The sequence below is a fragment of the Eubalaena glacialis genome, chromosome 14 (genome assembly GCF_028564815.1).
Source record: "Eubalaena glacialis isolate mEubGla1 chromosome 14, mEubGla1.1.hap2.+ XY, whole genome shotgun sequence".
In the NCBI taxonomy this organism is placed as follows: Eukaryota; Metazoa; Chordata; class Mammalia; order Artiodactyla; family Balaenidae; genus Eubalaena; species Eubalaena glacialis.
Window position 1 is genome coordinate 49,887,476 of NC_083729.1, and position 15,069 is coordinate 49,902,544.

Below are 15,069 nucleotides of genomic sequence, written 5' to 3' on the forward strand. Positions count from 1 at the left end.
TGTACTCTTAACATGTAAGTTTTAGCTTTCACTGTTTTTAACTGACAATCCCAAATATTCCTAAGAAAGAAATGACCACATCTAAAAGACAACTTTAGTCTCTATGAAAACCAAACTAAATGGACAATTAAAGACTCTAATAAATCATACCAACACAAGATTCATTTAGTTTCAGCCTTTTTTTTCTTTTTTTTTTAAACGCAAATTTTTTTCTTACTAACTCAAATAAAGCTTTCTCTTCTCTCTTGCCAGGGCATCCATAATAGTGCTTCACAGCTATCGATGCTGCAAAAACTGACACTTGAAAATATTCTCTAGAGAAATATTAAAAGTGTCACCTTATCTACCTTGAAAAGTTATAAGAAAAAGCAGACAGAATGGACCATACTAGTGGCTATACATCCTCCCTCTCAATACTACCAATAATGTCATTAATCAGAATTAATGATAAAATCTTGTAGGTGTAGTGATAGGCAATGTAGACTTAAATCATTATCTCTTAGTAAGTAGAAAAGATTGCAAAAATGAGGCTTTAAAAAAAAAAAAAATCAGGATAGGATGTATTTTAAATTTTTCATTTTGGTCTTCATAGCAGCAAAGCAACTTTTATCAATGTACAAAACATAAACAAATAAAACTTTGAAGAAAATGACAGAACCCTTGCCACTGGCAGTATATGACCTTTGGAAGGATAAAGGCAGATTTCTCCTTGATCTTAAAAAAACACAGCTTTAAAAATTAAAAAAAATAAAACCTTTTTCATTTTCATTTAATAAAAATATTCATGTAACTTATTTTACAAAGAAGATTTCTATCCCACTAATTTTTTCTCAAAACTTATCACATATAAATCTTGAAATTATACATAAACGTTGTGTGTGTAAGAAAAAGAGAGAATGAGTCATTTCTCAATTTGTCTGATATAGAGGCACTATAAGTGTCACCCAGTACAGCTTTATATATTAATTTTCTCTCATGAAAAGCTTAAATGCCAGACACATTTTTAAAAAGGACAAACACAATTGATCTTTTCATCACTACAATCTCATGAAACAGAGTTGATTGATGACTCCTAGGGACAATTAAAAAAAAGTTAGATGACCTGGTTTTCTCAAATTCTAATGTTTCCCCAGTGATTACTAAGTAAATGATTAATATCCTGAACTTGCTTATTCTACTTATTTCTCAAAATTCACAATCTATAATTAAAAAATAAAGACGAAACAGCTACGTTTTGTGCCAATAAAATTAGTGAGTAGTTATAGACCACTAACCTGTAAGGGCTCTATAAATAGAGGTGTATAACCTTTGCAAAATTTTTAAACAGAGAAGTAAAAAAATTTCAGCCAAGACAACAAAAAAAGTATGCATATGTGTGTGTCTGTGTTTGAGGGGTTGGGGGAAGTCAGAAATAAGAACAACAAAGGTAATTCATAGTAGGAATTGAAGACAAAAGACTTTCTTCAGTAGAACTTTACTTGGAATAGTGGAAACTTCTAACTCTTTTCTACATAGGATGTTACGAAAATAACATTATGGTACTTTGAGGCTGCCAAACCTTATTTGTAGTATTTCTTTACTATAAAGTCTATATTTTGATCAAATTTGAATTAAAACAGTGACATGAAATTATAGCTAGGCTTTGGGAAACTTAGTGAATAAATTTTTTGAGGCGTTCCAAAATAATTTTTTTTTTATTTGGCAGTGCCGCACAGCATGTGGGATCTTAGTTTCCTGACCAGGGATCGATTCCGCACCCCCTGCTTTGGAAGTGCAGAGTCTTAACCATTGGACTGCCAGGGAAGTCCCCCAAAATAAATTTTAAGTGTCATATATATATTTTCTAAGAAGCAACTAGCACTCGTTTACATTGAAAACCTTCACAGGGTTCATTTCCCAAAGTATTTCCTGGCCACAGCAACAGTTTAACGAAGCACATACCTTCGCCTTCAACTTGACAGTGATGAGATGCTCTCTACCAGAAGCATCTTCGGCTTTTAACTGGATGGTACTAAAGCAAGTATCCACATATACAAGCCTGGTGAGTAGAAGAGAATAAAAAATGATCACAATAGAGAGGGTGGGGCTGGGGGGAGGGGGAGGGGGAGGTTGGAGGATGGTAGGATTTGAAATGAACATATTTGCTATATTCCTATTAATCCATTACAAAAATTAATCAGAGGAATTTGTGTATGCTATCCTATTATGCAGCTATAGATTTACTGCCGTTAATACACCAGCCCAGTGCTTAATGCAGTCATAGATCTCTGAGTTATTTACAATGTGTGTCAAGTCTCATGCTGTGGTCAGTGAGCGCTACGTCTCGGTTTTCCATCACTGGAACCTTTGGCGCACACAGCATGTTCCTGTCAGACTCTACTTATGTACACATTAAACTTCCTGTCAAACTCTTTGATCCATTTCTGTAGTTTCATACAATATGAGACTTTTATGCTTCCTTTATTTGTTTTTCTCCTCAATGAACTTCTCCTTTATTATAAATAATGTTACTGTACAAAAGCCTGGCTAGTATTAGTTCATATACTCAAATTGATCCTCTAAGGAAAATGTTGTATAAGCACAGGTACAGCCTGGTCTCCTAACAATAAATTTTCTTTTTGTGCAATATATAGCTTCTGACACTTAACCTGGGCATGTATTCAAGATGACTGATATTTTAAACACATACCACAAGCACAATTGTTTTGGCTTTAAGTTGCTCTAAATGCATGAATTTTTTACAATGGAAACCAATATCCTTTGAAATATATCATTCTGTAAAAATATGGTCCCTTGAGAAGCATAAGCTACTGCCAAAAAGGTTCAAATTTAGCAGTATATTTACTAGTGAACTGGGCATGTGGGTATTTTTTTGACATTTTTACAGTACCATTCTCTTGTAAAGATAAAAAGTAGCCTAACAGTATTGCACAACTTATCACCCAGACTGATGGTAAAACCTGTTAGAGTTCAAAACTAACATGAGCCTCCTACCCTAGGAAACAGTTTTTTAACAACACTATATGCTGTTTAGTCACTGGCCAGATATAATGGTAAAATGGGTCAATTTCAAAAAGTGCTGGGCAATAAAGTTGTGGAACACTATTTGTAATGAAAAACAGATCTAAATCTGAAGATACATATCTTCAATAATAGAATAAAAAGTAAAACAGAACAATCTTTATCAACAGAAAAAATGTTTTATCATAATCTATAAAAAGTCTAGAGTCTTAGAAAACAAATGAAAATTATTCTAGAAATGTTTATTTACATAAAAATATCAATGACTCTATATAGTTAATCATTATTTTCTTTCAGCTTTATTTGTAAATGTCTCATATCCCCCTCCCCTCAAAAATTTACAACATGAGACTTTATCACATGTTTTATTAGTATGACTCTAAGGGTTGGATATATGGGCATCTGACTCTTTGAAAACATCAACACTTCAGATTCAAGATGTTGAGATGAGCATATGCATTTATATCCTCTGTCTACTCACACACAGAAAAAAGGAATTTTAAAAAGATATGCATAATCCCACAGTTATAAAAAGCACAAGAAGGAACAGCATCAATCAAAGCAAATTTTCAACAAACTTTATAAAGATGTAAAGTGGTCAGAAGAGCACTGAGTAAGGAAACGGATTAGAGGAGAGAGAAAGAGGGCTCCAGGAGGGAGACAGCTGGCAAAAAAAGAAAGTCTACAGAACAGAGGGTATTACTTATATGTGGGAAGAAATTAAGGAAATTTTTAAAAAATACGAGAAACCAAAATGGGAAGAGGAAATTTTAAACTAAATCATAAACAATAAAGCTATGTTAAAAATGGTAATTGCTCTACCATTAGCTTTTCAGTGAAAAATATTTATGTAGTCATAAAAAATTAAACTGCTTACTAATTACAATTTTTAGAATTCAGCAATAGACAAAGCTAGCAGACTTAATTATAGTTACAGAAACTAATGTAAATATATTTGATCATTGCAATTTAAAACAGAGACAACAAAAATTGAGAAGGAGAAAGAGAAGGATATGAGGAGGGAAGATTAGAAACATTAAATTTTGTAATTGCTTATTTGAGAGTAAGAGATGACATCTTTAATTGAACAGACATGAAAGAAGTTTAAGAAATATTAAAGCGAATAGAAGAATAAAAGAATAGTGATGAAGGGAGAGAGAAGGCAGTATATCAACTAAATCCATTTTTATTACAGTAGTTAGTCAGTATTTAATTCTGATCAATCAAGCAATGCTGAATATAGGCATATTTTTTAGAAATACAGAAGTTACTTGTAAACATGAACATTTCAGAGTGTTTGTCTCAAAGTATAAGACCAGGGATGGGATATGGTATGGAAAAAGCCTGCTGCTTTTCATTATAAGCCCTAAATAGTTTAGAAGCATGATGAATATATACAGAGAGGGACAGCAAGAAGGAATAGGGAGAAAGAAGGAACAACTAAATCACCAACTAGTACTTTTCATACTTCTCATTGCTGCTTGGCATCAACATGTTCAAAATCATTACGGAACATCTATAAAATAAGACAGCAATAAACTAAAGTTCTAGTCTTTTGTTTGCAATCACACGGACAAAGTTTAAGATGTAGAAATAATACATTAGAGAAAAACAGGCTTATGCTCAAAATACTGCCCTGCAGTCAAAAGGATCATAAGGTTAATTTTGTTAAGCTTTAAGACAAAATTCAAACTTTTAAAAATTTATAATTGCAGGTTAATCTCAGCATCGTCACTTAAAATTAAACATTTTACCCATGTTGATTCCTGTCTACTTTGTTTGGGGAAGAAGGAGAAAATTAATTGTGATTATTATCACGTTTAGTACATGTGACTGAGATTGGCAAATGTGCTCCAGTATTTATTCTCAGCTTCTTCCTTTTGGTAATAGGATCCCAGCCACCGCAGCACTCCACCTAAACCAAGTTTTAGCTGGGTACACTCCATCCAGCTAGCAACCCTTCCAGCTGTCCTTGGGTATCAGCGTATCACTAAATTTTGGCCAATGTACTACAAGCAGAAGTGATATGTGCACCTTTTGGATCATTTATAACAAAATCGTGGCTACCCCTCCCCCAATCCCTCCCATTCTCCCTTCCTATAGAGTGGAACTTAGGCCAATATAACCCAGCAAAGACCATGCCGACAAGAACAACCTCTTAGTGCAGCTCTGACCAACAGAACTTTCTGCGATGACAGAGGTATTCTATATCTGCACCATCCAAAACAGTAGCCACTAATCACATGTAGCTACGGAGGACTTAAAATGTAGCTAGTATGAATATTAAATTTTTAATTTGAGTTAATTTAAATGTTATCAATAGTCACATGTGGCTAGTAGCTACTATGCTGAACAACGCAGCCAGTGGATGGTTGAAAAGCAAAAGAAACCTGGGCTCTTGGATGACCCTGTGAAACAAAGCCACCAACTCACTCTTGACCACCTGCCTACCTGTGAACTGTTAAATGAGAGATGAATAAAATTCTATTTTGTTTGAAACACTGAGGATTTGGAGTTCTCTTTGTTAACAGCAGCTCAGCCTGTACCTTAACTAGATAATCAATATTTGTATCTACTCACGATAGAAAGGAATATCTTAACGTTTGGCCTACAGAAGAGATATTAAAGGGGAAAAAAACAGCAATAAGCTCTTACAAGTAATATTAAAATCAGTTTTTCTTAAAAAAAGGCTATTTCAAATGTTCTCTTTTATTGGTAAGTTGGATATCTCAATTTAAACAACATGAAATAAATAATTTCTACTCATTTAAATAATACATTTGGGCAACTTTCATTATTGGAAAGCTCAAATTTTTGAAAAGTTATAATCACATTTAAAACTTATATTTAGAAGTTTAGGTATTTACTACTTAGCTAGACATATTCTAAAACTGACTAAGAAATTATAAAAACATAAATATAAAAATCTAAAGAAATAAAACACTATACTTTTTGCACTCTACTTTGCATTTATCATTTGCTGCATTTCTTTATAAGTTACTGCTTGCAATAACTAAAATGGCACTAAACTTAGAGTTAAGGTTTTTTTAAAATTTTATTTATTTATTTATTTATTGGCTGCATTGGGTCTTCGTTGCTGCACACTGGCTTTCTCTACCTGTGGTGAGCAGGCGCTACTCTTCGTTGTGGGGTGTGGGCTTCTCATTGCGGTGGCTTCTCTTGTTGCGGAGCACGGGCTCTAGGCTCCTGGGCTTCAGTAGTTGTGGCTCGCGGGCTCTAGAGTGCAGGCTCGGTAGTTGTGGTGCACGGGCTTAGTTGCTCCGCAGCATGTGGGATCTTCCTGGACCAGGGCTCGAACCCGTGTCCCCTGCATTGGCAGGCGGATTCTCAACCACTGCGCCACGAGGGAAGCCCAAGAGTTAAGTTTTTTAAACATTTGAAAGGGATATTAATACTTAAGCTTCAGAGAGGTTTTTGTTGTTGTTCTTAATAGGTGAATGTTATCAGTACAGAAAAACAGAATGAATGTGCTTTATATCTCTTGAAATACTGTACTTACTTTGACCAAAAAGCTTAAGTTATACAGTTTTTTTCATTAAATATCTAGATGCATTTACATACTAAAAACATCAAAAGGCAGACTGAAGACCTTCATGTTTTAATAAAGCACCAAAGTTTCCATTTCCACTCTCAACTTTAAGCATTAACTACTTCAAAAAAAAAAACCTCCCTAGTTAACATTTTTCCTCCCTGTGTTTTCTGTACACCAGTCTATCCTGCCTTCCATTAACTAGATTAATCTTCCTAAATATCTTTTTAATCATGTCAACCACTTGCTCAAAAATACTCAGTGAGTCCCCATCACCTGCACATAAAGAATCCTTAGCCTAACGGTCAAGACCTTTCAGTCCGGCCCTAATATTAATCCTCTTATGTGAGCAACTGATCCACTCCCAAGTCCAAAAATGAACTGCACGTTTCCATCACTACAAAGTTGCCTCCCCCATTCCTACCCTTTTAAGGCTTTCTATATTCCTCCCAAGCTTTCCCAATATCTACCTCCTCTCAGAACCTTCCTAAATTATCCATGGCGCAAAAGAACTTCACCTTTCTCTAAACTCTCATACTGCTCCTTTTCGTGTTAAGTTTTGCCTCCCAATCAAATAAGCTTTTTTTTTAATAAGTGATATGAAAGTTTTCTTTTTCTATGTATGTGTCAATACTCTATGTATTATATGAACATAAACAAGCTGCTGTCAGACTGGTTCATATTTATTGATTCGCATGTAAGTTTTAAACAACTAAATGCAAATTCTGTTCAACTAGGTACTCTAAACATATTACCAATGTTTAGAAGGACAATTTTTTCACTTTTATATAATTTGCATTCAGTGATTTGGATATATGTATGAGGTAAAAGCACTCTATTTATAAAGGTCATTTAGAATGAAATTCATACTTTTAACATCTATGTTCTTATGCGTTATACAACAAAATTATCATTATGATTATAATTAAATCATAACACTAATTATATGTTGTAAAACTCATACATAGTCAGACCTTTTGGTGAACTAGTGTCTCAACAACTTTGTATTTACTTTACACAAGGAATTATTTGAGTCACATACTTATGTTTCTTTTCAACCCTTATTACTAAGCATCACTGGTTTCATTTAAAAAATGAAGAGTATATGGCTCTGAGAGGTTATGTGACTTACCCAAGGTCACACAGCTGATAAGCCAGAATTAAAGCCCTTGTCTCATTACTGGAATTAATTTAGTATTAACAAGTATCTCCATTTCTCCCAATATCTTATATAATTCTTTGAAATGCACTGAGAATTATAGAGGATATCACCATCAATGAATTAAGTCCATTTCAAAAATATTGGACTTAATTAAAAATCTAATTTAATACATGTTGACAATCTTCCAGCAGCACAACAAATTTAGTAAAACTCAGCTCTTTCCAAAAATAAATTTAAAAGGCCAAATAGTTTAATTCTACTCACTCTAAGCGATAAATAATATGCTACATTAAAAAGGACAAAACCATCAGGTCACTACCCCCTGTTTGAATCATTTAAGCTCTGAATTATCTAGGACCATGTGATTACTAAAATAAACATAAGATATCCTATAAATAAAGTGACTATGCATTTCTTTTGAACTGGGACACTTTTGAGACTAAAAGGGGCCACGATAAAAGGCATAAGTTAGGACTATCCTAGGTAAAGTGGGATATAAATCAGCCATTCTATAAAGCAAACAAAGCTTTCAACTTCAGGACATTCTTAATACCAAACAGAAAATCCTATTAAACCCCAAGAATTCTGTTTAATTCTTACTGTTTTAATGAGCCATTCTGTAACATAACACAAGCAGAAGTTAATGGAAACCCATCAAGACACTTTTTTGCATCACCTACTTTTTGAGCCAGTGTAACACCCAAAATCATCCACAACGTCATCTTACCCTTAGGACAACTTGCTGCTTTTAGTGTGTTTTTAAAGAAGTTGAAACAAGTATAGAAATTACAATGGCAGCAATCAAACTTAAGATCAGCTAATTCTCAATGTCATTTCTATTAAAAAAAAAAAAAAAGGTATACGAATATAGAGGAAAAAGGAAAGATTTCAATCATATTTTAAACATTTCCTTTTTTCTAACTTAATTTTTTATAAAGCTTGATCCTATAGAACTGATTAGATATGTCAAGTATGTAATTTAAAAACACAGCAAGGTTTTCCTTATCTTAAAAAAAAAATCCTTCTTTTATTATCAGATTTTACTATTCCACTAACAAATCTACAAGATTATTATTTAGAGTGTAAGTAAAATATAGATATTTTATTTGGTGTAGGAATCATGAAGATTCTGAAAATCCATTTAAATCAATTTGTCATGCAAATCATTATGTGTGTTATTTTAAAAGATATTTTAAATTAAGAAGCTAGACAGCTGCTCAGGCAGCACCTCAAAAGGTAACAATTCTAGCACGGGGACAGCACAGTTCAGGTCTCACTTGTAGCTCTGAGGGTCCTGAAACCCAGTATTATCAGTGTGCCAAGTATACCAGGCCTGATTTAAGAATTAAGTCACAAAAATAAAACTGAAAGGAGATGTTCTTACTTCGCCAGACACTGCTGGATAAATACGGACAAAATCATACTATTTGGCTTCTCACAATCAATCCATGCAGACAACTTCTCCTCTGCTAACACACTGTTTATTTGTAAAGACTATGAAACTAATGATTAGGTAACAGCAGGTATATTCTAATTCAATCATGCATTCTAGTCACTGTAATTAAACTATGAGCTTTCATAAATCTAAGCAACAGATTTCAAAACTATCATTTTGCACATGGCCAATTTTATCCGTGGTGCGATAGTCACACTTTGAGGCTGAAACTAATAAAAACTATGTCCATGTACTTGAGGGAACTTTACTAAAGGCTCCATACCAGAGCTATCCCCACAGCTCAACTCCAGGGAGCCATCATTCACGCCAAATGCCTGAGCACTGTTATGCAGCCAGCCTTGGCAATATACACTCATCTTATATACAAAGCTGGGGATGAAAATATGTATCTTGAAACTTATTCTGAGAATTAAACAAGAACTCTATAAAGTAGCTAGCAGGAACTTAAAAATGGAAGTTCCTATATATAATAATCTAAGGGGGAGACAAACATTTATATTGTGATGAATGCTATGGTAGAGGCATTCATATCCTTACCTTTGGCTTTCATCTATTATCTAAGTTAGAGACCTGTTCCTTTTTCTCCGCTATCAGAACAATGTATACAAAGCAAAGCAAAAGTCAGTACTTCCTATTTATCTATAAAAACATTTATTCCATAAAATATTTTATATACTTGCACTATTTCTCTTATAACTTTGTTGCTAACAGCTCTCAAAAATCCTATAAGTATACACCATAGTACCTATCTGAGTTAGAATTAAGTACTACTGGGACCCATCTACTTAAATTCTGACTCTTCCACTAGATGTAAGTTCCAAGAGGAATCTTAAGTCTTGCTTGTGTATCTTCACTGCCTTACATTATAGGCATTCAATAAATAATAGGTGGGAAAAAATGAACAATTCAAAAATCTGATATTTGCATACTCAATGCTTCAACTGATTTTCACTATTGGAGTTCTCCAAATAATGTCACATCTGCTTAGAAAACTGCCTCAAACTGACTATATCAAAATAACAGAAATAAAACTAGAAGAACATTTCTTCTTCCCTTTCCAAACCCTTCCTCCATTCCTAATTATCCTCTAAACACTAAGATCTTAACATTTAAGCATCAGAAAATAAGTCAAAATAATTTTTCTCTTTTCTATCACTTTAAATCCAAAGAATGATCAGGTCCATGACATCAACGCCTCAAGAAAAATCTTCATAACTTCAGCAGAATTGTTAAGAGTGCATCTCAATTCATTACTTGTCTTCTCTTGTCTCTTGCCTCCACTGTTTTGCTAAATTTTCTAAAAAAGGTTTCATCCATCCCAAATCCTATTCAGGAATGATATCTTATCAAATAAAACGTAATTTCATGAATATGCATTAACCAGTCCTCAATATCACCATAACAGTACATTTAAAATTATATGTAACATCCATTTCTGGCTAAAATGGAGTACCTTACTGAAGACCAAAACTTCCACTGAGAACAACTAAAGGAGCCTGATGAAAGGGAAAAGAAAAAAATAGTTTGAAGGTGTCAAAAAATTGCTAAAGCAACCAGGACTTGAAGGACCAAGGTCCTGAAGAAGGGGGAACAGAGGAGAAGTAAGCCAACACTTCAGCCATTTTTCCTTCAGGGTATTTAGCAATTCTGGGCATAGGGCAAGAAAAGGTGGATCTGGGTAAATGGAGCAGGCAGAGAGCTACTAGTAAGTGGCAAAAAAAACAAAAAAAACAAAAAAAACAAACAAAAAAACCAAAAAAAAACCAACAACAAAAAAACAAAACAAAAACCCTAACAGCATTTCTGGCAACCTCATGAGGATAGACAAATAAAAATAACGGACTTAAAGGGCCAGAATCTGGTGAAAAGGTAGGGTCAGAGACTGGGGCCTTATATTCTGGCAATTTTCCATCAAAACTTTTAATAAACTGCAAGGGATAAGAGGATAAAAAGCCAAGCAGAAAGCCAATCAAAAACAAAGGATAATATTTAGAAATCTCATAATACTGAGGAGAAATTTATTAGAATTTAGAACCTACCAGTGGGAAAAAGTCCCAGTGAACATCCCTAAGCTCTCAGTGGGAACCCTTGGAGGGTTACCGGTAAAGGCAAAGTAAACAAGAGGTATGTGAACCACTGCCCAAAATGCAACCCAGACTCTAATGGGCTAAAGGTAAACTAGCCTAATGAAGACAAAGATTAGAGTTTAGGATCTACCAAGTGAGAAATCCAAATGAGCACACTTGGCTCTTGCTTGAGAGCTCTGGAGGGTTATAGCCTGGGACAGGGAGAGGAGCAATAAGAGCCCTGCAAAAACTACAACCCACCCGGAACCATTTCAGTCTCTATGGCAACCTGCCCCCGCTTTATTTTCCTAGTAAAGAAAAAAGTAAACCCTCTGTAGAAGAAAATATTATCTGGAGCTTCCAAACTTTTTAATACACAATTTCCAACACTCAACAAATATTATTAGGGATAGCACTGCAGCCTGAATGGCCAAAGGCAAGTACAGAAGAACAGCCAAGACAGTGAAAAAAGGTGCATTAACTAGAATGCCTACAAATTAAGCCAGTTTCCTCATTTCTCCCCTTTTGCTGTGGTTTTTTTTTTTTTTTTTGGTTATTTTTTCCCCAGAAGAAAAAGCAATCATGTTATTGAGAAGAGACAGAGATTTAAGGTTTTACATTTTTTTTTGTTATACAATATTCAATTTTGTATTGATTCAATTGTGAAAATAAAGAAAAACCCTTACTCTTTGCTGTTAAAAAAAAAAAGTCTAGGCCTTGGTATTCACCCAACAAATTGAAAAATAACATCCACATGAAAAACCTGCACATAGATGTTTACAGCAGCTTTATTCATAACTGCCAAAATTTGGAAGCAACCAAGATGTCCTACAGTAGGTGAATAAACTGTGGTTCACCCAGACAATGAAATATTACTCAGTGCTAAAAACAAATGAGCTAATGAGCCATGAAAAGACTGAGAGGAAATTTAAATACGTATTACTAAGTGAAATAAGCCAATCTGAAAAGGCTTCATAATGTATGATTCCAACCATATGATATCCTGGAAAAGGCAAAACTATGGAGACAGTAAAATGAACAGTGGTTGCCAAGGGTCAGGGGAGAGGGAGGGATGAATAGGTAGAGCATAAAGCATTTTTAGGGCAATGAAACGACTTTGTACAATATTATAATGACAGATACACGTCTTTATACATTTGTCCAAAACCATAAAATGTACATCACTAAGAGTAAATCCTAATATAAACTATGGTTTTGGGGTGATAACAATGTGTCAATGTAGGTTCATCCATTTTAACAAATGTACCACTCCAATGGGGGATGCTGATAATGGTGGAGTCTATGCGTGTATTTGGGGGCAGAAAGTATATGGGCAATCTCTGTACCCTCCTCTTAATTTTGCGATGACCCTAAAACCACTCTAAAAAAATTAAGTCTATTAACAAAAATTAATAAAAGCACTAGGAATGCCAAGATCCAGGACTATATGACAGAAAACCACAAGAAAAAAATAAAAAGAGACTCAAGGGGATCTAGATTATGGGAGTAGGTAGAAAAATTTTAAAACCATAAAAAAAAAAATAGAGAAAAAGATGGAGAATTTCAACAGAGCATTAAAATCTAGTAGAGTTACACTAATATCTAACAAAGTAGACATTAAGGCAAGAAATATTGCTAGATACGAAAAGAAACATTTAATGATGAGGGAAAATCCACAAGGAAGATGCAGCAATTATAAATGTGTATGCACTCTAAATTAAAAACAGAACTTCAATATGATCCAGCAATTCCACTTGAGGGTATATGTCCGAAGGAAACAAAATCACAATGTCAAAGAGATATCTGCACACCCATGTTCACTACAGCATTATTTACAATAGCCAAAACATGGAAACAACCCAAGTGTCCACTGACAGATGAATAGATAAATAAAATGTGGTGTGTATATATATATACAATGGAATACTTTTCAGCCATAAAAAAGGACATCCTGCCATTTGCAACAACCTGGATGACCTATAATGGGCATTATGCTAAGTGAAATAAGTCAGACAGAAAAAGACAAATACTGTATGATCTCACTTATAATGTGGCATCTAAAAACATACCATAAAAAACTGAATTCATAAATACAGAGAAAAGATTGGGGGTTGCCAGAGATGGGTGTGGAGGGTGGGTGAAACGAGTGAAAGAGGTCAACAGGCACAAACTTCCAGTTAGAAAATAATTAGTGGGAGTGTAATGTACAGCATGGTGACTACAGCTAATAATATTGAACAGCTGACCTGAACAACATGGCGGTTAGGTGCACCAACCCTCAACACAGTCGAAAATCCACCTATAACTTCACAGTTGGCCCTCCATATCTGCAGTTCCACATCCACACATTAAACCAACGGCAGATCGGATAGTACTATAGTACATATTTATTGAAAAATAATCTGCATATAAGACCCCGTGACGCTCAAGGGTCAACTGGATTGTATATGTGAAAGCTGCTAAGAGAATAAATCTTCAGCGTTCTCATCACAAGAAAAAAATATGTAACTGTGTACTTATGCATGTTAACTAGACTTCTTGTGGTGATTATTTCATAATACATACATATATTGAATCAGTATGTCATACATCTGAAACTAATATAATATTCTATATCAATTTTATCTCAATAAATAAATATTAAAGGGAATTCTTCAGTCAGGAGGAAAATTACTCTAGACAGGATAGAAATGCAGTAAGGAAGGAATGAGGAACACTGGGAGAAATAACTGTGTGTGTATGTATAAAAATACTGACTTTAAAAACAACAATAATAACGTTTGTCAAAGTTAAATATAGAATTAAAATGCATTATAACAACAACACAACAAAGGGGAGAAAATGCATTAAAGAGTTTTAGATCCTCGCAATGTAAGAAAATTGGTAAAGATAACAATGTATATTTTGCTATGTGTATGTTGTAATCTCTGAGGTAACCTCTAAAATAATAAAAAAAAGTATACCTAAAAAGTTAATAGAAAGAAAAATATAATAAAAATTGTGATTAATTCAAATAAAGGCAGATGAAGAAAAAAACACAAAATACATGAGACAAATAGAAAACATATAGCAAGATAATAGACATAAAACTAAATATATTGGGTGATGTCAGTGAAAATGGCAGTCAGAAGTTCCTAAAATTCTCCCCTCCATATAATAGCAACAAGAAAACCAACACAAAAAAACTGTCAGAAAAAAAGACAAATACGTGAGGTGATGAATGTTAATTAATACAATTGTGGCCATCTTTTCACAATGTATAGGTATATCAAATCATCACACTGTACACTTTAAGTATGTAAAAATTTTATTTGTCAATTATATCTCACTAAAACTAAAAGAAAAAATAAAATAATGTTATATGTTCAGTGAAAATATGGTAACATCTTAATTTACTGTGTACATAAAAATGTTATTTTTTTCCAAATTATATTTAGAATGCTACCTTGTAGGTCAGTTTTTTTATGATGATATACCTTTAATTCACAGCCACAACAAGGATCAGATACTCTAACTACATGACACTTTTGACTAAAAACAGTGCAAAATAAATTGCTAAAACTGAAAATATATTAAATTGAAATGCGTAAGAGAAAGGCATTTCTAAAACATTTTAAAATAGACATACTTATCCCAACCAAGAGTTCCTATCTCTTCAATAAGGCTTGAGTAGAACTGGGGAGGAGGAGGTAGTACATACTGCTCTTTTTTATTCTTTAAAGCAACTTCCTGTTTAAAAGAAAAAACTTGAATCAGCTGCGGAATGCTACACAATGAATTATTAGTACCTGATTACGAAACACAATTCTGTAAT

The 15,069-nt window shown here is 33.8% G+C and overlaps 1 protein-coding gene across 2 annotated transcripts in view; it reads right to left on the reverse strand.

Moving 5' to 3' along the window:
* The window catches only part of FANCL (FA complementation group L), a 77,554-nt gene that overhangs the window by 43,718 nt on the left and 18,767 nt on the right, over positions 1 to 15,069 (reverse strand). For both annotated transcript variants that reach the window (XM_061210927.1, XM_061210928.1), the window contains 2 exons: positions 14,884 to 14,984; positions 1,942 to 2,038 (listed from right to left, as the gene is read on the reverse strand). In XM_061210927.1, the coding sequence (XP_061066910.1) occupies positions 1,942 to 2,038; positions 14,884 to 14,984 (198 nt within the window). The remainder of the gene's footprint in view (positions 1 to 1,941; positions 2,039 to 14,883; positions 14,985 to 15,069) is intronic.